The sequence below is a fragment of the Hirsutella rhossiliensis genome, assembly GCF_020360975.1.
Source record: "Hirsutella rhossiliensis strain HR02 chromosome Unknown scaffold00020, whole genome shotgun sequence".
NCBI classification, from domain to species: Eukaryota; Fungi; Ascomycota; class Sordariomycetes; order Hypocreales; family Ophiocordycipitaceae; genus Hirsutella; species Hirsutella rhossiliensis.
In genome coordinates this window covers 6,037-28,316 of record NW_025408686.1, presented here as the reverse complement: position 1 = coordinate 28,316, position 22,280 = coordinate 6,037, and the positions used below count along the sequence as shown (strand labels likewise).

Here is a 22,280-nt window from a genome sequence, read left to right as displayed (position 1 = left end):
AGTCGGTTATAATTCTACGAATATCTTCCGGATCTGGATTCCATATCTTAAGAGGGTTGTCTCGACAAGAGACGTTGTTTTCGACGAACATACCTTCTTCGACGGAAAGCTCGAGCAACAATCGCTGCTATCAGGCATCGAAGAGCTTATCCAGAAGATAGAGATCCCGGAGGATCAGAGAGGTAACCAAGAAGCTCTCGATGAAGAAACCGATGAAGAAACCGATATCGAAGACCTCGACGCAGAAAGCACTGCAGGAAGCACGATCGTCGTAATGACCCAAGAAGAAGAAGACCGAAGCGAAGAACAGGAAAGGAAGACTACGAGAAGGCTAGAGCTCTCGAAGAAGCTGGCCTTCTTACGCCTCCCACAACAGCGGATCCAGAAGACGAACCAGAGGCAGTCTTTTCAGTCCATCTTCCTGTCGCTACCCCTGAGGGGGTGGGGGGAAAAGCCGCACTCCGTGAGGGGGTGGAAAAACCTCACTTTCCGGCAAATCCTACAGCGGCTGTTTTTTCGGCCCTGCTCTGCAAAGCCAAGGAAGCGTCTGATCAGACAGGGATAGGACAGGAAGACCCGTTTTTCGACCGATTGGACCGATTTTCGGACTTTAATCCTACGCCCATCCAAGACGGATGCCGCGGAGCATTTACAGCAGGGAGGCTCTTCAGGCCACAAAAGAAGCCCACCAAGGTCCATAAGAGAGATCTCCCGGATCCCCCAGAAACCCAGAAACAACTCGAGAATCACCCTTATAGGGAGGAATTCGCCCAAGCCCAACAAGATCATCTTGCCTCACATGAGGAAATGGGCTCCTTTGAAGAGATTTCTTGGAAAAGGGTTGCCGGCCACCAGGTTCTCGGATGCAAGTGGGTATTCATCTATAAGACAGATAAGCACGGACTTCTTCAGAAGTGCAAAGCCCGGCTTGTCGTTTGCGGCAACCAACAGAAAAGGGGGGACCTTCCGACCCGGTCCACAACCTTAGCCGGGATGTCTTTTCGGACCCTCATGGCCATTGCCGCCGAGTATGACCTCGAGCTTGATCAGATGGATGCTGTCAACGCATTTGTCAATTGCCCCCTTGAAGAGGAAGAAATCGTCTTTATGAGGATGCCGCCGGGCTTCCAGAAACCCGGAAAGGTGCTACGGCTTCGGAAAGCTCTCTACGGTCTACGCCGATCCCCCCTTCTTTGGCAACAGCACCTCACAGGCTCCTCGAAGAGCTGGGGTTCAAGAAAGTCCCTCAGGAACCCTGTGTGATGATGAAGGGTGCCGTGACCGTCTTTTTCTACGTGGACGACATGATCTGGGCCTACCGAAAGGAAGATGAAGGCTTAGCTAAGGAAGCCATACAAAGGCTCGAAGAACGCTATAAAATGAGCTTCCTAGGGGAACCTAAATGGTTTCTAGGGATACACATCCTCCGGGATCGGCCCCATCGAACGATCTGGCTGACCCAGGATTCGTATATCGACAAGATAGCTCATAAGTACGTTCCCGAAAGCCTAGGCCCTTCGAAGCTCCCAGACACTCCGATGGTCACGAACGAAGAGCTCCTTCCGGCTTCTAGCCAAGCAAACCAAAGGAGATACATCAATATCTCCAGAAGGTCGGATCTGTGCTCTTTTCAGCCATTTCCACGAGGCCGGATATTGCATTTGCAGTCTCCCGGCTAGCCCGCCACAACTAGAACCCGGACGAATCGCACCAACGAGCCGTAGACAGAGTCATCCTTTATCTCTACGGCACGCGTTCGTACGGCATAAGGCTTGGGGGCTCAAAGAAAGTCGAACTGTTTCTTTTGTTCGAGTGATGCATCATTTGCAGACAATTCTCTCGACAGAAAGAGCTCTCAAGGCTACGTTATGACCCTATTTGGGGGAACCATTGCGTGGAAAGCCTCGAAGCAAGCCACAGTCACAACGTCGAGCACAGAGGCAGAGCTCCTAGCTCTTTCAGAAGCCTCAAAAGAAGCAATCTTCTTAAGCCGGTTGTTGACGTCTTTACGGATTCAGATCCCCTTGCCGTTGCTAGTAGAGTGTGATAACTCGCAGACAATCAGGCTCCTCGAAGAAGGAAGCGCGAAGCTATCTACAAGGCTAAGGCATGTCGATATCCATCAACACTGGCTACGTCAGGAATGCCAGGAAGGCCGAATCCGGGTCCGTTGGGTCCCCACGGCACATATGAGAGCCGATGGCTTGACCAAAGCTCTGCCAAAGCAGAAACTCTTCGAGTTCCAAAGGATGATTGGGCTCGAAGATCTCACGGAGCGGCTACGCCTAGAGGCCCGGTTAGAAGACCTCCGAGACCAGATCAAAGACCATAGGAAGCCTATGCCGCCCGGAAGGTAAAGCATTCGTATCTCCTATTCACACCGGTCGATCGGCCCTTCGATCGTTGCCCTTTAAAAGGCTGTTTAGCTACACCCGATCGGGATAGGCTATAGCTAAGGGGGTGTGTCGTGAAAACGGGTTAACGATCTAGGTCCGAAGGTTACCTAATCGGGCTGACTCTAGCAAAGGTGACTGAGAAGGATGAATAATGTTGTTGTTAAGCGGTGGTATCGAACCTTCTAGATGACAACGTCATCTAGGCGGCCTGGGTGGCGACATCGCCACCACAAGGCAGCCACAGGTGACAGAACTATAAGAAGTCACTTTTTGTTAGGGAGGAGGAAGGAAAAAAAGGACAAGCAACTTAATCAATTCATCACTTGCACCCTCTCTTCGCGAGAGGGATAACATGGACAAATATTCATAGGGCGAACCAAGTAGTATTTTATAAAGCTACTTAAAGCACGCTCCTATCTTACCTCTTCCCGACAAAGCCGTCGTGCAGCCAATCTCGAGCACGAAAAGAGCTGGCAGCGAGAATCCCCCGAAGCTTCAGCATCATCCTTCGATATATCTCACCTACACAACACAGCAACCAGAATCTACCCTCGGACCTCGGAAATTCACCTGCACATGCATTTTCCTGAGCACAGCCTGGGCTCCTCGAAGCACCCTGAGCCGCCCTGAGCCGGTCCTGAGCCGGTCCTGAGCCGCCCTGGGCTGCCCTGATGACCTGAGCTGCCCTGAGCTGCCCTGAGCTGCCCTGAGCTGCCCTGAGCTGCCGGATCAGCACCTGAGGCCCTGGGCTGCCCTGAGTTGCCAGTAAACAGCGACAGGCTTTACCCAGCTTGCGTGCAGGGTATCGACTAAACCATTTATGACTAAGTTGCCACCATTTCTAGGACACTGATTTCACTCGTTCCACGCCCAGTACTGAGCGGCTGAACATTATTGTTGCACTCAGGATACGTACCATTTGTACTTGACACATCACGGATCCTGTAACAGGACTATTTCCCTTTGCTTAAGCCACTACCCTTTTCTTATGCATATCTGCAATCTGTCCTCATTAGTTTATGCGTCGTTCCCTGAACTCTTCTACTCTCCTTGAGTCATAAATAGGGTTCTTGCTCACTCCTTCTTAGATAGAACAGACGAACCTCAATTTACATGTTGACCCTTACCTTTCCAAATTACTTCCCTGCGAGAATCTGGGTCGGGGAGTTCGCGGCGGCTGGGTTGCCGGGGCCTGGTGTGTGTTTACTGTACATACTCACAAAGTTGCAGCATCGCTGACCAGAGACCATCATCCTTGGCGCGAGGCGCAGCAAACGGCGCCTATCAATTCTCCTTCTTCGATAGATTACCGGAGCTACGCTACTATATCATGCCCAAATACGTCCTAGGTGTGCAGCCATATTATCCCTGCAGTATAATATCTTGCGGAACGAGGCTAGGGGAAGTAGAAGTGCATTTTGGCTGCAGTGTCGCGACTTGCAGAACGATGACATCTAAGCTGCCTGTGATGCAGGGGCGTGTCACGCTGCCATACATACTAGGGGGGCCTCAAAGTCCGCCAATCCCCGTGACTGTGGATGGCCGACTTTGAGGCCCCCGTAGTATGTACCACGGTATACCATAGAGTCTGACGGTCCGCCTGGAGTATGGCGCAGGGCAAGGCTCTGGGAGCTGCGCAGCGCCAATCGGCCGCAGCGTCCAAGCCCAGGAGTTGTGTGGTCGTGGATAAACTGTGCGAAATAGGGGCCAGACTGTTGGAGGCCGGTATTCCCTGTGTGTGACAAACCTCATTGGGCCCCTGGCTACACGCGGCCGGTTGCGCACGTGAAGCTGCGTATGCAGCTCTCGATGTGCAGCAGCGAGTACGAGACTGGCCGCCTGCGGCGACACGCAGGTGCCAGCATGTGAGGAAGATCTCCAGCACACACCGAAGGACACAGACAAATTCGCACTCGCCAGCAAAATCGCACACCAACATTCCTACGTTCAACTGCTAATGCAGAAGCTCCCATTGAGCAATTTTGCGCAGTGGAAGCGGCACCTAGGGACAGGACCGTCCGGACGAAGTCGGGGCTGGCCCTGCGCGAAGCAGAGATTCTGCGGACGATCCTAGGATGCCAGATGTATTGTTATGTGGGTGTGAGAATCACAAAGAAACATAGGGGCATGTATGTTAGGAGTCTGGTGATGCCCTCATGGGGCTCGTCGTGCTCGCGGTGTTGTGATGGGCTCGGCCCGTTATTAGTCCGACCCATTTGGTTAGTCAGCCTTCTCTGCGCCCTAGCCCTTAAGGCTAGGGACGCACACAGCTCCTGCTGTGATTATTCTTATGCTTTCCTCCCATTTTTCCACAGTTGTAAAGCGTGCAAAGCTTACCTATCTTGTTCGAATGATTTAGTATCATCTCTGTAGCACCGCATAACCTTAGATTGCTCGTCTGCCAACTCACAACCAAAAGTTTTCAACATGGGACAGACGTTTAAGGTTAAGCTTCTGGCCCCTCACGCCAGGCTAGCCAAGGAATATTGGAGGCAATGGAGAAATACTTTTTCACGGCTCCGCCAAGGCCCTCGTCAAGCTGCTCGCCGTCCCCGTTAGGCACACGATTGACCTGAAGCAAGCCCCAGTTGAGCCTCGGGCTGCATCACAAGGTGGCCTTTCCCCTGCCAGCGAGGTGACGGCAACCGTAGCCGTCAAACGCAAAGCTGACGCCGAACCATCGAAAAGCCCTCCGCGACTTCGGAAGAAGACAAAGTGCGGAAGCCACGCGCCGAATTCTCAACCGGCCACCTTGTCTGGCCTCCCTACCGAACTCCATCAACTCATATTCTTTCATATTGAGTACATTGAAGATGTTGTCAGCCTCGGATTTGTTAATCAGCGCCTCTACGATATCGCTCGAGAAGAGACCGAACAAGATACTGACCGCGAGGCCGAGGCAAAAGCACCATGGCGACATCAGCGCATTATTGCAACGCATCTGCTGGTGACTAGGGCGGGACAAGAACGGCGTGACGTTGTGGAATTTCTTCCACACCCAGTGCACCAGTGAACTGTATCGTTGAGCCCCCCTGGATACACGCAGCCGGTTGCGCACGTGAAGCTGCGTATGCAGCTCTCGAAGTGTGCAGCAGCGAGTGCGAGACTGGCCGCCTGCGACGACACGCAGGTGCCAGCATGTGAGGAAGATCTCCAGCACACACACCGAAGGACACAAACGAATTCGCACTCGCCAGCATAATCGCACACCAACATTCCTATGTCCGATTGCTGAAGCAGAAGCTCCCATGCCCATACTAACCCTTTCTTCTGTACTTTCTCGTTTGCTCTTCCTCGACGCCCATAATCCTCACTTTCCTGGCTGTGGTAGCAGCCTGGGATACGTCCCTCAACACAATTGTGTTAGCCCCGCCCATCGTAGCCTTTTCGAAGCAGTTCTTGGGCGCTAGATTATTTCCATGCACATCATACAGGCAGAAGTTCTTCCTTACATACTTCCCCGCGAGCCGACGCACTGGTGATGGATCAGCAGGATCAACATCTAGAGTATCGACAACTTTCAACATGCCGCTCTGCTCGAGCAACTTGAACTCGATGCGAATGGTCTCTGGCAGGATGCCCCGTCTTCTGCGCTTGCCATTCCCGTCCAAAGGCCGGACGGCGCGTCCTCAAGGAGCCTCCCGAAGGAAAACCGCGTTCGTCTGTTGGCCCGTCTTGATGCCACATTCATTCCCTTGGGGACTTGCTGGTTCTCGGTCCGTAACCTTTCATTCCCCCCGAGTTCCTCGGCCTCAGAGACGGGGTCATCCCGTAGCGCAAGAGCCATTTCTGTGCGCTGTCTCTCTTCTTCCTCCTGCACCCTTTTTGTCAAGCGATCCAGTTTGTTCTGTTGCTCCTGCTGCGTTTCTTCCAACTGTCGCAGCTTTGCGTGGTGTTCCTCCTCTCGTCTAGCGAGTAGTCCCAACAATGCTTCCTCCTCCTCGATCTTGGCGTGTAGTTCGTCCTCTTTCCTGCGAGTAGTCCCAACAATGTTTCCTTGTCCTCGATCCTGGCGTGTTGTTCCTCATCTTGTCTAGCGAGCAGTCTCAGCAGCCTTTCCTTCTCCTCGATCTTGCTCTGCTCTGCGGCAAGCAGAATTTTGAGCTGAGCTAACTTTGTCTGCTCATTCTCAATGTCTCGCTGTAACTGTTGCAGCTTGGACCTATGGTCATCTACTCGATGCGAGTCGTCCTGTGGCGCGTCCAGCTCCATGTCAAGGGCACGTACAATAAGGGCCCTGCTCAACTCCACACGATTTGAGATCTCCAACGGTGAGGATGGCTGGTCAGGCATGGACAGATCTAGATTTGTCGTTTCGCGGACTGCAAGGCAGCCCTCGGTCGATGGAGGTAGTCCAAAGTAGGCCCAATACACCGACCTTCTGATGAACAACGAGCCCAGCTCTGTTTGATTCGATTCTGCTGCTTCGCCCAGCTTCGAAAGGAACAGCCGGGCTTTATCGCGTTCGTGATCCAGATGGTGGGGTATTCCGTATCGGTTTGGAGGTTGCACACGCACGGTAGTAGTATCCGCATGCTCCGATGCTTCAGCGTCAGACATTGGAACGGCCGTTGCGAATACGTCAACCACTTGTTGGATGCGCTGCTCGCGATTTGCGTACTGGAATCGCCCTGGCTTCCGAGCCGCGAGCAGTGCGTGTTCGGCGATGGCCCTGTCCGGTGACGCCTGCAATATCTTTCTCACTTTTTCCGACTCGAATCCAAGTCGCGAAGCAAGCGAGGCGAGGTCATAAAGTGCGCTTTCGTCTGGTTTCATTCGCGCTTTCGCCAAGCGTTCTTTCTTTCGCGCGTCGGTCGGCAGGTCTTGGTACATGCGGAATGCGGCCAGCCAGAGCTGCCGCATCCCCAAGTCAATTCTCAGCGCGACGTCTCCTGCAACAGTTCCAAAGCTCCCGTCCGAGATCTGAATCACGCATCGCTCCCTCTCTTGGTTGACGTCTGTAAACATGTCTTCCAGGCGGCCTGCAATCGTATCTCGTGGTCCTGTATCCACGATTTTCTTCATGCACTCCGCAGCACATGCAAGAAACTTGCGGTCTTCGAAAAAGGTGAACAATGACGGGATCAACTGTGTGCGAGATGTGCTGCAGACTTTGGGCCACATCGCCTCGCGCTGCAGCTCTGAAAAGTTGCCAAATATTTGCCCGCTTTTCAATCTCGCAACCAAGTCATCGTGATCTGTCCTGCAGGCTCCAGGAGCCCTACCCTGCAGAGCCTCGACGGTCGCACTGTCAATTTGGCACATGGTCTCGTGGCTGCCGCCGCAAAGTCCGCTCCACCATTTGCGGATATTCCTAAGGTAGACAATATTTGGCTATGTAGTGTTAGCTCCAATCCGATGAATGGTTCGTTGCTGTATCACCTCGTCACATTTCATCGGGATCATCTGGTGCACTACGCTAAGTCGCATCCCTCCCATCAGCGCCGGGATTTCCAGCAAGTCATCGAAGGCTGCGGCATACTTGCGGTGCCGACAAAGTTGGTCAAAGTTTTTCCGGCGGTTTTCCGACACCGCCAGCCGTCCCAGCCACAACCTCTCGAAGAAGTCGTTCTCTTGGCCGCCAATGCCTTGGTACTCCCGGATTTTGCGATACAACTCGCCATCGCTAGGGCTTTCTGGTGGTCGTAGTCTTCAGGAGCATCCGCTTCAGGTCGTCACTTAGGTCTGCTCCACGTCAGCATGGCACACGTCATCCACTTGATGACGAACCGTCGAGGAAGAGGTCCACCACCCAACGCTTGTTCGCGCCATCGAGGACGTCATCAGCCGCCGTAAGACGGTCACAACCCTGCACACATTCCAACTTGACTTCAGGGGGTAAATCAAGCTGCGGATAGGGCAAAGTGTCAGCCCCCAGTCTCGCGACCGTAAGTTCCGTGCCAGCCAATGCCGCTTCTAGGTCTCGCTGGCTAATGATAGCCTTCGCATGATGGCGGATATCCTCCTGACGACAGCCACGTTCCTCCCGGAATATTCTCTTGAGCGAATCGGCATTTTTTTTGTGCGAACCCGCTTCCGTCTGCATCCGATTCCGGAACTGCAAAGAGGATACCCTGATGCTGGCCGTTCCGCAGTATTTTGCTCGTCGTTCGTCCTCGAGACGACGGTTCGCCTCTACGAAGGTGTTCCTGGCCATTGCGATTATGAGAAAAGGGAACTGCGGGGCGTCGAGCTCGCTGGCCTTGTGAGAGCCAAGAACGTTAAATGCTCTGAGTCACAGGCAAAAGACGGACGAAGAGGATAGCAACAGCCATTTGTGGCCCTCCAAGCCTGGCGCGCATCTCCGCCTTTAATCGCCCCCAACATCTTCACTTCCGAGCTCGACAGCCTCCATCAAATACTGTATTTTCATCAACTGCGCATGGAAATGGATAGCAGAAACATGGCTTCGAAGCCGCCCAACCGGCTACACAAACCACGTCCCCAGGGACACGCAGTAGATCCATCGGCCCGGGTCGAATATCTGAGGACTGTGGAGGCAATTCGAGACAGCAAGCGAGCGATGGAGACGATACCAATAAAGACGTGCCCGCCATGGGACACCTATGAGATCATCTACGCTCTGCACCTTGGAGACAACGGCCCCGTGGTCGTTGCAGAAAGAATTGGAATATCGTTCGACGTCGTCGACATTGGGTGCTTTGCGGCACTTGGGGACGATCAGATAGGAATGCTGAAGACCATTCAACATCCGAATTTCGTCACGGTGCACGAGATATACCGCATGGAAGACAACTGTTATGTAGCGTACGAGCATATGCCCGATCTCTGGAAGAAGTAGCGGAAACCCTTATCTCAACAGTGACAGGCTTGCCGCTATTGTAGGACAAGTATAACAACCGGTCTCAGCTTCGAGTACAGTAAAGGCCGCTAACTCGCAGCAGATCGTTACAGCATTGGGATATCTCGAACAGAAAGGACTGCAACACGGGCATCTGACTACTTCTCGAATCCTTCTGCACCCCAGTGGCAAAGTCAAGCTCGGTAGTGCATCCTTGTCCCTGGATGCGAAACACGACGCTAATGAGAACGCTCCAGGCAACCAGGAAGATTGCACGGTGAAGGTTTCGACCAAAGACATTAGAGATGTCGGATTCATTATGATGGAGTTAATGGAAGGCGACGCCAGGATGGCACGACCATCGGTCTCGATAATCCTGATCGCTGGCACGAGAATGCCGTCGGGTTTCTCAGCGCAACAACATCGGCGTCGTCCGTCCGAGAGCTGCTCGAGGTACCGTACGCCCTTTGAGTTTCCTTAATTCAAGTACTGACTTGCTTCAGCACCCATTCCTTCGTTCATGGCAGAAGGAGAGGCTCAAAGGATTAACGTCGTTCGTGATGGCTTGGACCAGACCAGACTACGAGTATCTAGGGTGGCGAAACAAGCAGTAGCGCCTTTACAAGTGGATATGCCATATAAGAAAATAGGTTGCTTGTGATCTCTTTGTTACTGCTATAGCTATTCGTCTGGCTGGTAGTCCAGCTCTACCATCTCCACCTCTTTGGCTATATACCCTTGCACGACATCTTGCATTTTGATCCTGATTCCCGACGATGCAGAAACTACGCGTGTTAGCGGCGCCATCGTGGGAAACACTGAATTCTTACCTGTTACGATCATATTCTCTCTAGTCTTGGCTTCTTCTTGAACCCTCTTGATATGCTTTCCTGCTACCTCCTCCCTGACGATGGTGTCCCAATCCGGGACACCTTTGATGACGTTGGCGCGGGGACTTATTTTGTCATCTCGTTTCGCGTGCTCGACGTAAACCGATATCTGCAGTATCTTTGTCTACGGTGAGCAGACACTCCATTAGCGACGCACGTACACTCACATAACCATCATCCAGGGTGTCATCATCCAGAGCATTGTTGAGCAGCCGCTCGATTGCGAGGTAGTTCTAGATCTGTGAGAAGGCACGCTTGCACGCTCTAGTGCATAGTTCTCTACTCACCAAATGTCTTCAGTTTCCACACCAGATGGATCCTGCGCGTGCGTATTCTGCGACTATTGTACCCATGTAAGAGTTGTTTCAGATACGGCAGCTGGGCCGCTATGCCAAACCCGCTCGCAATCATCAAAACGACTCCGTACTCGCCAACCGGAACACTTATTCCGTACGGCCCGGTGAACATGGCTGGACAAGTAGAGTGCGGGTCTTTGCTGCTGCGAGCGAGAAGCTGCTGCGTGAGTCCCCGTCGAGGTTCAATAAGGAGGTCCAGGGAGGACTGAGGAGCGTCAGACCAAGATGCTATTACAAAAGGGTGGCTCTGAAACAGGGATCGAAAGCTCGTCGCTGGCATAAAAAGGCAGAGATTTATCTGCTGTCCGGCCTTTACAAGAAGCGGCCGTGACAAGGCTACAGTCACGATTATGGCGCCACGGGACTGCGTAATTGTAGCCCTGGGGAAGCCGCGGGACAAGACTGCATTTCGACGGAGCATCAGGAAGCCAATCCAGAGACCGGACAATCCACAGATGCCCAGGAGAGAGTAGAGATAGATGCGTGGGAGCAGCGGTTCATTGGTTAGATGCGTCCAGAGCCCGTAAACTAGCAGGATCGCCAGACCTTGGTGAAGACGCAGGAACAATTCGTACCACTTCCTCTTGAAGAATGGACCAGACAAGAGAAGTGCGCCCAGTGAAGACGAAGACTTGAATTCAACCAGTCAGAATATATGCAACGCGCCAGACATGGTTCTTCAACCAGATCACTCACTACAAGACCCCAGAGATTCTCCGGCTTATCCAAAGGAAACGGGTGACGATCAACCTGGACGCAAACTATGTGAAATACAAGTAGCAGCGAGGCCATCACACCAACTGAAGCATGCAGACGACGCACAGAGCGCCATCTCAGTCCCAGTGCATTTGACAGGGAGTCAAGGTGCGGCGACGCGAACAGGAGCACCATGTGTATCAGGGAAAGGTTGGCTGCGCGCAGTCCTGCCGAGGCGATATCGTGACTATTGAAGCAAAGGCAGAAGATCGTCGCGGTCAGGTAGACAAGCCGTGTCAATATGTCCGCGCGGCTCCAATCTACGAGGATTCGGCTTCCGAGAGCCGGACGGTAGACAAGATGCTTTAAAACGGGGACGCGGATGAGGTCTCGAACCTTGCTCAGCTCTGAGCGGAAATGGACACAGGCAATGAATAATAACGCTGCACACAAAGCGAGCGAATACGCCACGACAATATTGGAACCGATGTCATGCATTGCGGCGTGATATGCGGAAGGGAATGGCGGCCAGAGGAGAGAGGGGGCACAGGGGTTCTATTTATGCAACAGCGCTCGGCAGGCCTAACTATTGGCCGGACTCTGCTAAACCTAAAGTGGTGGCTGCTTGCAGCAAGCGATCGCAAGCCGCAACATGACAATTGCTACGGTATGTCGCCTCTCGCAACGAGTGGGCATGGAAGCGATCACAAAGGTCACCGGGGAAGATCCTCAGATAGAGCCGTGAACGATCAAGCTGAGCCATGAAACTTGATTCCTGAGGTTCAGATTGTCAGTGTTTAATGATCGAACTGTCCTCCGAGCTGGTCCAAATTCACAGTCCGGTCCGTAGAACGTCCTCCAATTCCGCTGGCAGCTTTTCCAGTCGAAATCGAGAGTTCTAGCGAAGTGTCGGCTTAGGGCTACTCCAGCCCTTCCGATCATCGATGGCGCTTTGCTGTAAAGTCGACAAACAGTCGAGTCCGGAGGGTGAGCCCAGGTGGCTTGCGTTCCATAACATGACACCAGGGTGAGCATAGACTAGACCTCCAAAATTGAGCCAATCATGTGGGGATGACACTCCGCTAAATGAGTTGGCGTAATTGGGCGTGCTGAGCTGGACACCCTGGCAAATAGTGAACGCGCTACCTAGCGCCTTGTGGGGCTCAAAGTGTACACGAGTGCTACTGCAGATTTTTGCAAGGCAGAACAGGCTTACAAAAAACCGCGGCCTATTTGACACATGATTGCCAATAAACAGCCATTTCCAGCTAAGCGCCAAGTAGCTTGAGGTACCCTCCCACTCATGACAGGGTAGCCCGTGATGGGTCATTGATCATCTCTATCAGACCAGGTGTGGAAGATGCGACTTTTGGCTTTGTCTCCTACAGTCAAATGATGGCCATATGGTCCCCGTTGCACGCGTGGAAGAGTTGGTAAGTTAGAGCTAGAGCCAGATTGAGGCGACGACGGCCTGACCTTACAATCTGGCGCAGACAGCATCCATGAACTGTCAGCGTATGTGAATGTTAGACGCTGACCCCTGGTGAGTCCAAGCTTGAGAAGTCACTGCAATCTTATCGATGTGGAAGATAGCAGCGAACGATGACTGAGCGTGCTGCCAGGCAGGCGACGCAGAGGCGGGAATGCAGGTCCGATTTGGCCTATCAACCTCTTATTCTGCGGCGGGCAGAGAGTGGGCAACACGGCTGACGCTGAACAAAACGCAGTCGATCGCTTTCTCAATTATATGCCGCCAGCTCGATTTGATGCGACAAACCGACGGAGGCGATGTCGGCCAGCTCTGCCAGTTCGTCGGCGGCGAGGGCGGACCGGCAAGTCGCAAATCATCGAGGCACTCGTCGAGTTGTTCAGTAGGAGGAGCCTTTCGAATCGCCTGCTGATCACGGCGACGTCGGGGACTGCCGCAGCGCGGATCAACAGTAGCACGATCCACTCCACCTGCAGGTTCTCCAAAGACCAAGGGGCGGCCGTGAACACGGCCAGAGATCTGGACGAGGACTGCCAAGCAAGCGGATCGGTTCGCCCATGACCAATTTCGGATAGATTGGCAGGAGAAAGACGCGCTGGTCATACCATGCGGAATCTTCGTCAGAACGTGTTTCCATGTTATACCGGTACGCTGGTCTGTGTGCGGAAAATTGTTGCAACCCCGCGGTAGAGTGATGGTGAAGTCAAGTGGTTGGCGGAGGGCTGGCATGACCAGATTACCAAGTGTTGTAGAGACGAGTTGCGGGGAACGGGCTGGGCGAGGAAACTCGGGGTGTCACTCCTAGACCCTTCCGCTGCTGCCTGGTGGGGACAGCAATGTTACCAGACGGAAGCTCACTTTCTGGCCGCAGTAAAGACGATTTTGCTTATCATGAAGGGTTGCAGCCCATGCAGCCCAGTACTACCAAGCAGCCAGAAGCGAGGGTGCTGTCAGTCTCCCAAGACGAGGACTTGCTGCACTGTTGTGAAGCCAGAATCGGCCGCAGGTACGGTTTAACGGGAACCCAGGCACCCATGATGGGCGGAAGGGTCTAGGAGCGACACCCCGCGTTTTCTGTACCCAACCTTCTCCCCCCGAACTTCTCTTGTGCGACAGCTGGTAATTTGACACGTTCAAAGGCTCGTACCGGCGGCACAATCACAACCACGGCCAGCCATGCCCCGGCGAGCAGAGTCCCCCTACCTGGCCGACCCTGCCAGAAGTATCGCTTCCCAGAAAATGAGGCAATAAACAACGACAATAACGACAACTTCGAAAGCGGTGTCGATACTAAGGCTGACAACCTGATGGCTCGGCCCCGTCTAACCTTGAAAGCACTCGCAGGGCGACGGCCTCGAACCGGCAAGCGGCAAAAATGGCCACTTACGAGGAGGTGTCAGACACTGACAGCCTCAGTGGCGCCGAAGGTGCAAACCCCTACATTATCCGACCAGCCAGTCACCCACAGCACTAAAGAAACTCTAGACGACGCTTCAAACGTCAACGAACGAGCTAAACGAGGCATTCATCTGCGAAAGCAAGGAATCGCGACAAGGTTTTTAGAATACGAAAGGAGGAGATCAGACAGGTTCGGGAGCGAGTCGAAGCCTTGACCACAGCGGCGACCTCGACTCAGAGCATCCCCGAGACTTCTTATGAACATCGCCCAGACACCGCCCTCGAGTTCACCAACCAAGACGTGCAACGTGATCTCGATACAGGCAATAAGCTTGTCGGATATACAGAAGGTGCTTCGGCCGAAGCCGCCAGTCGATCCGAGAGAAGGTCCCGGCAGAAGTGTTGAAAGAATTCCGCGATCTATTCTCACCAGAAGAAGTAATGAAGCTGCCGCCACGTCGACCGGGTATGGACCATGAAGTCAATCTGCAGCCTGACAAGAACGGCAACAAGCCACCCCTTCCATGGGGCCCACTATACAACATGTCACGAGAAGAGCCGTTGGCCTTGCGAAAGACCCTGAAGGACCTGTTGGACAGAGGATTCATCCGAGCGAGTAGCTCAGCGACTGCCACACCGGTGCTGTTTGTGCGGAAGCCGAATGGAGGGCTGTGATTTTGTTGCAGCTATCGAGCGCTGAATGCAATCGCCAAGCGCGACCGATATCCACTGCCCCTCATCGCGGAGACCCTGCAGAATCTGGCCAAGGCCAAGTGGTTTACCAAATTGGACGTAGTAGCCGCTTTCCATAGGATCCGTATGGCTCCGAGACTTGAGTGGAAGATCGCATTTCGCACGAGGTTTGGGCTGTACGAGTGGCTCGTGTGCCCTTTTCGGCCTGAGCGGCGCCCCGGCATCGTTCCAACGGTACATGAACGTACTGAGCTGCAACTACCGCAACCTACTTCTCCGGAAGCAAAATCGTCTTCACTGCAAGTCAGAAAGTAACTTACGCCTAGTGGCATCGCTGCGTCCCTCCAGGCAGCGGCGGAAAGGTCTAGGAGCGACACCGAGTTTCCTGCCCCAACTTGTTCCTCTGTATCGCGTCTCTGCAACGGTTGGTAGTCTAGTCGTGCCAACCCTCCGCCAACGAGCTGATACGGCGCCGCACTCCGGCCGGCACGCACCTGAGTGCTATCGCTATCGCCTCGAGCTCGGCCGTGTAGGGAATTTCTCTTGCCGCCTCCCTATTGTAACGGAACATCTGGCTTCACATTCGTCGACGCCGTTCATTGCCGTGTTCCGAACGCAACCTCCCACGCCGACAAGGCCTCTTCTCTGCGACGAAGACGTGGCGATCAATATCCCCTCCATTCTGACCACCGCCTCCATGGCCTTTTCAGATTCTAGGCCATGCAATACGCGCATTCGGCTTTCACATGGCGCCAAAGGTGTACTGTTTAACCACCTCCAATTGATCGGTTACCAGGCCACCTTGCGTCTGCTCTTTTGCATGGGCGACACAAATCGCCGTTTCGCTCTGAAGAGGGCACACGGATCTACAGCCGAGGGCAGGGCGGAACAGGCCGAGGAGCTGCTGGTCACTTTCTTTCTGCCGCTGCCAACCAGTATCGGAATCGATGCTGAAGGGAATGTCAAGGCGGGTAGCAGTGCCCATGCCGGATCTGTTGAGTGCATAATCCTACAAATATATGACCGCATTCCAACAATATCCGATAAAGAGATCGCGGCGTCACGTTCTTGTGGGTGCCTACAAAGGACGAGTGCTTTGCACTGAGTCCGATAGCCAACCGGCTGCACAGAGCCACCGATCATGGACAGATTGCGGAAACAGCGACATATGTCTATAACCGTAAATCACCTAACGCAGGGGATCCTAGAGGGGATTCCCTCCGGGCATAATACAAAATTTTGCTATTTTAACAATAGTAATCGACGTCGTGATGTATATGACGTACTGGTCAGCTTTTGTCATCTGGCAAGCAATCCCTCCCTGCTGTATGCAAAGTCAGTGTGCGTCGCACTATTGTCGCAAATATTGAATCACCATCTGGGCTCATGGCAGCCAGTGTTGCAAGACAACTAGTTAGCCGCGAGATGTTTGAGTGCTGAAGTTAGATATCGGCAGCCATATCCAGCCTCAGATGCGTGACGAATAGCAGACGCGGGGAAACCGGCCGTAAGTCGTCAACGATCATCGCCCTCGAATTGGCCGCGGCATCACCACATCAGCCATCCACCACCCACCAATGAAATCACCCTTATCGGTGCTTTCTGGGAACTAATGCAAGCGAGTGATTGGTTGTTAAAGGCCATTCATTGTCGTCCATATCTAGACGACCTCAAGCTTGCGCCTTGTCGTCTTGCAAAGTTCTGCCACGGGTATTTCATTGCCAGCTGCCCGAATTCCAGCCAGATTCTACCTTTCGACAAATGTTCCACGAAGACCTAACCTCCCAATGCAACTCAGCCAGAAAAGGCTATCGAACGCCTCAGTCGATTCTTGCGCTATTTCGACCTGTGGCACAGCTCTCATTACTTACGCTGCACGCCGGTCGACAACCCGCCATAAAGCCCAAACGTGCTTTTACATTCGATTTACGCCTACGATATATATTTGAATGAAGGAAATCGGCTTACTTACAACGTAGGCGCAAACCTAGTAGTCTTATCTTTCCTCTATGCGTGGCACCATGAGCGACAGTATGGGCGACTCTACCACCGGTGACGGCATCTTGTGCTCGATATCAGACCAAGAGGGGATAAATATCATTGGTAAAGATATCGATGGCGGTATAGTGGTGGAAATCTTATCATCCGGCCGCATCTACCGCAGCATGAAGGTTATGCGTTATTTCACTGGGACGAATCAGGCAGAGAAATTGTCTTTTCTCCGACGCATTCGGCACCAGAGCTTCGTTAATGTCTACGCCATCCTCCCCTCGGAAGTAGACGAGGCAATCGTCTATTTTGATATTATGCCCATAAAGGTTATTGACGTGTGTGCGCAAGCGTACGCCGAACTCAGCGAGCTAAACGTCGCAGCAATCCTGGGTCAGGTAGACTTCAGCATTCTAGCTGGCAAGGGACTTCGTTGACGGCCACAGGTGTTGCAAGGCGTAGTATTTCTCGAAAACAATGGGCTTCGGCATACAAGGTTCGACAAGTTCCAAGTGCTAGCCGACCTGGCTGGCAACATCAAGATTCGTACGTCCCGCGATGATGCAGCGTAGGCTTTTCTAACGTGCAACTAGGTGGCCAAGAATGGTGCAGTGTCGGTACCATCTATCCCGTCCTGAACGGCCTGATGTCTTTCACCTGCCACGTAATGTTTCCTTGGCGCTTCAATCATCAAGTGGAAAGCACCAGAAAATGGGGGAACCAGTCGCAGGTTATGAATTTCTTGAGTGAGCTGACTGCCGCTGCATCAACGAAGAACCTTGTCACGGTAACTGCACCCAATGCCCTCAAATGCATACATTCATTTTGACGGTATACAGCACCCGTTGTTACAGCTTCCTTGGAAAAGGATCATGTGAAAGACTTGATTGTGGTTGCGGTGTGGAAAGCAAACATGGCCGCAGGTAGACTTTCGCGATCAGTGCAATCTGATGATGATGTTTCTTTTCCGCCCATGACGGAAGTCGGAGGCACTACATAAGAGTCGCTAAGCCTATTCTAGAATTGCCCAAAGCTTGGTTCCGAGCTAAAGGAAGCTGTCATCTGATGCCTGAATTCCTCTTATATCCTTCTGTCGGTGGACCGGGGTAGCCCTGTTAGGGAGGGACCCGGAGAAGGGATTCCTGGCCTATATAGCAGGAACGCATGAGGACTTCCTGAGTAAGGAAGGCAACCCCTTTTATGCGTGGGCACAGCCACGTATGCGTGGGTAGAGCCCATTACTCAGGAGGTCCCCAGAAGTCCGTAAGACCTCCTGTATAAATAGCCCCTTCAGACTGCCCCTTTAGACATAGAACATGCATCTTGAACCTTCGTGTGTGACCCCCTTCTTATTCCGATGTGTATTGGCATAACGTTCCACCAACAGATCCGATGGGAGTCTGACCCGCATCGCAAGGGCCATCTAATCGCGCAAGAAACCATTCAATCCTGTGGGAGAACATAAACTTTTTTGGTTCTTTTACCGCTTTCTTCCTACCTCCTCACCTCTAACCCCGGCTACCCCGCCGTCTCTTACCACCACGGGATCAAAGGTCTGCCTTCGTGGGTGCTCTAGACTTCTTCGGCCGACTTTTCCGTCCATAAGCATTCGAAACCATTATTAGATGTAACGACTAGATGTCATGATCGACTTCTTGCTCCCGGACCCCGGCGACAGACCGTTTGCCTCTTTTCTCTTGCTTCCTCCTAGCACTCGTCCTCCCACCATCTCCGTTTACCATGCCACGAGAACAGGCAGCCACGGTCTCACCTGAAGCGCTTCGTCGCACCTCGGAGGGCCACCAGTACGCCGTCCCGATCTTCCAAGGATACATCAGCGACGACCATGAGGACGATCACCCAGTCTATATTAAGCGGTACGCTCTAACCCCGGCACCGTTTGGCTCCGTCTGACACTCTCTGTAGAAACTCTGTCCTACATTTGGCGTTATTCGTCCCTTGGGAAAACTTCATTTCTGAGAGCCTAGGTGATATAACCGACATATGGACGACTCATCGGGCGGGCCTTTGTCCCCGTATCCGTTTCTACGTCTCTAACATTTGTCTTTTGAGAAAGTCTTGTCGAAGACGCGCGTAAGGACGCGAAGCTCTGGGCCAGTCGATCGGAGGGCGACGAGTCGACGACACAATTGACGTTGAGTACCCACTTGACGATGGCCGATACGAAGAAGAGTCTCCAGCACTGGCTCATCGTCAGGCCTACAGAGCTCTACTCCAGATTTTGCGAAATGCCGTGCAGGACACGGACGCCACAAAAGACTCCACCGTCCTTGGAGGTTTAATACACGATCTGTGCGAAGAGAACCTGACTGAGGAAGAGCAACCTTTTGTCCAACGTCAAGAGGGTCTGTACCGGAATATAGCCCATGATCAAGGTGACGGCTTGTGCCAATTCCCAATATCTCGAGACGATGTCCAAGCAGCGACCAAGGCCCAACAACTATTGCATCTTCGGATGCTAGACGACATTGAGTGGTTCTCAGGGGACCATGCTTTCCGCGGATGGCGCCGACATCGACGATACCCTAGCTCGCTACGGCGATACGGAACCCACCATTGCGCCGCCGGGAAGTGACCTCAATCAACAAGGGCCTCGAATGCTTGTCGACGTCAGTCCGATGGGCCGGTGGCTAGCTTCGCGGAGATGGGACACGCCACTGCGGCCACCTTCACTCTGAACTATCTACAGGCCATGGCCCTTCAACTTGTTTGCGCATTTCTGGACAGGTATACCGCTAATCAGGACTCAGCTGGTCAACATCTCCAGTATACCGGCGGGCCAGGCGGCACGGGAAAGTCGAGGATCATCGATGCCCTGAAGGACGTGTTCGCGGCGAGAAATCAGCCACACCTTCTGCAGATAACCGGCACATCAGGCAGTTCGGCGGCCCAGATTGGCGGCACGACCATCCACTCAGCGTGTGGGTTGGATTCCCATCGCGATCCAAACAAACCGCCTCCCCCTTTCAGGCCTTTCTCGGAGGCGAAGAAGTGGATATGGAAACAGAAGCTGGTACTCGTGATTGACGAGGTCAGCATGCTGGGAGGAGCCACTCTGCACAACGTCAGTCGTCACCTGCAGGTACTCCGTGACTGTCCGGACGAGCCGTTTGGTGGGATGCCTGTCGTTCTACTGATGGGAGACTACCAGTTCGCCCGTGCGAAACAAGCCTACTGATCATCAGACCGCCGGACCGAACAGAGACCCCTGCGACAAGCGAGAATCTCTCACCACAGCGGCTGCAGATTGTGGCATCTGTTCAAAACCGTGGTGCTCCTCGAAGACCAAGTCCGCGCACGCAACGATCCCCAGCTCCGCGCACTCTAGATCGAGTTCGTAACGGGCGCCAGACCCAGCAAGACCTCGACTTGCTCAACGCCAACATCGTAGGACGCTCCCAAATCACCTTCCACGATGGTTTGCGTGCTATAACGCCACTGAACCCGGTGGGCCCTCAACATGGAAGCTGTCGTGGGTTGGGCGCGCTTCAACAAGCAGCATATCCGTATCTTTGTCTCGACTCACACCTGGCGCAACGGCTCGCTTTCTCCAAACATCGTAGCGCGAACCATGGGAAAAGGTGACGACTCCGCCTGCAAGGTCCCCGGCGTCTTCTTCTATGCCCAGGGCATGCCTGTGGTTGTGAACAAGAACATCTACACTGGCTTGAAAGTTGTGAATGGGGCCGACTTTGCCGTTGACGTAATACTCGATCCCAATCACCCAGGATACTGCTTGGCAGATGACGTGACCATCCACTTCGGGCCGCCGCTCGGCATTCTTCTGCAGTCCGAGGAGACGAAGGCTTTGGCGATACCGTCCCTCCCGGTGGGGACGGTGCTCATCCGACCCATGTCACATACGCTCGATTCGACTAACTCTCACTTCAGATTCTTGTCCGCAAGATGCACGCGACGTGGATTGCCCGTTGTACCAGCGTTCGTTCTCACTGATTACAAAGCCCAGGGTAAAACGTTCGTGGAAGTACTGTTGGAGCTGCGTGGAAATTGTGTGACCAATGGTGAACCCTCCAAGTGCGATTTTACGAGCCTCTATGTGCAACTGTCCAGGTGCACCTCGCTTCGGGGCATCAAGCTTCTTGGTCCCGTGAGGTACCATGATTTCATTGGCAATGGGCTGGATCAGGCCATACTTGATGGAATGCAGAGACTCAAGAACTTGGCCGCGGAAACGAGACGGTTATACGAGGACCAAGGTTTCGAAAAGTAGTGGCAGTATACTAGGTAGCCATCCTGATTGTTTGACCTTTCGTATGTCGAGCCACGATCGGCCAGCTTCTACTCGATCTGCGGTGCTGTCGACCAATCAAGCCTATCCCTTCACCGACCAAGCATGGCTGCTGACATGTCCATCATGTGCGACTCCATCCTCTGCTTTACCCTGCTCCATTGCGACCATCATTTGCCTCATCGCCGTCCCACTTGTCCCGCCCGGAGCTCGACCATACACGGACTCAGCAAACATCCGAAGCTGCATCGGGAATCAGGAATCCCCATATTGCTCGATGATATCGCTCTTTTCCACCGCGCTTCGTAGGTCGTGCCATTGCGATGGGGTCATACCGAGTGTCTCACACTCTTTCTTCTTCATTGCATCCCACCATGGCGGCAGTAAACCGGGACAACGCTCGACGCGCTCCAGGAAGCGCTTGAAGCCACGCAGCCCGTTGCCGGCACCACCATATATGCTATCCGCGTCTGCTTCGCCTTCAATGTTGTACATGTCCTCAGCGCGCAGTCGGTAAGCGTCGATCAGCAACCCGTAGACATCTCTTTCCGATCGATCATGGAGCCAAGTGCGATTTTCAAGACGCGTGAAGGGCGGGCGACGCCCTGTTCCAACCCCTTCGGAGGCGACAAATTTGCCGTTGTAGGCCCATCTTGAAACGATGTCGTGGCATCGGCCTGTTTGCCACAAACCTTCTTATGGACCTTCCAGTCTGTCTTCTGGCAATCCCTGGAGCAGTACGGCGTGGTGGAACATTTCGCGCACCTCTTGAGGGCGACTTCAGGCGGCGACTTCTTGCAGCTATTGCACTCAAGGGCCATGGTGACCTAATTCCCATGACCAAATCGTGAAGATTGCGTTCTGAAAAAATGTCGAATCAATTTGAAGCTCATTTATGCCGCAGGGAGAAGATGAGGGGTAGCTTAGGCTTAAACGGATAGGTGCTGTAATGGGTCCAAGCAGCCGCACTCCCCTCTCTTCTCCAACAGAACTTGTCTAAGAACCAACCCGAATTCTCGCGCTCGGTTATGCCCAACTCTCGTCCCGTTCCTCAAGGCATTGGCGGACCCTGAAAGGGGCCGGTCTCCTGTCTCCTGTGCCTTTCGTGCCTTGAGGAACGAAAGGCTCCTTCTTCCGCCCCCTCCGTAAGCTCGGACCACTTAGCGCCCCGTGCATTTTCCTGCCACTGCACCGCCACTGATGCCCGAGTCGTCAAGGCACAACGCCTTCTTCCCTCCCCGCACCGCAAAAAGCGCTGACCGCCCCGGCCCCACTACCCGGCCGACTGACCCTTCCGACTG

At 53.5% G+C, this 22,280-nt stretch overlaps 2 protein-coding genes across 2 annotated transcripts; both read right to left on the bottom strand.

Annotated features, from left to right (window-relative positions):
• Positions 1-5,759: 5,759 nt before the first annotated feature.
• Positions 5,760-8,553, bottom strand: HRG_11292 (uncharacterized protein; the record flags this gene model as incomplete). Its single annotated transcript, XM_044869762.1, has 9 exons — positions 5,760-5,802; positions 5,853-5,984; positions 6,122-6,304; positions 6,385-6,587; positions 6,648-7,730; positions 7,779-8,032; positions 8,076-8,081; positions 8,127-8,244; positions 8,470-8,553. 9 exons carry the CDS (start codon positions 8,551-8,553, stop codon positions 5,760-5,762), a joined length of 2,106 nt encoding a protein of 701 aa, XP_044715024.1.
• Positions 8,554-21,234: 12,681 nt separating this feature from the next.
• HRG_11291 (MYND finger domain-containing protein) lies at positions 21,235-21,800 on the bottom strand (the record flags this gene model as incomplete). The annotated part of the gene is made up of 2 exons (XM_044869761.1): positions 21,235-21,477; positions 21,672-21,800. The coding sequence occupies 2 exons, from the start codon at positions 21,798-21,800 to the stop codon at positions 21,235-21,237; spliced, it is 372 nt and encodes a 123-aa protein (XP_044715023.1).
• Between the last annotated feature and the right edge of the window lie 480 nt (positions 21,801-22,280).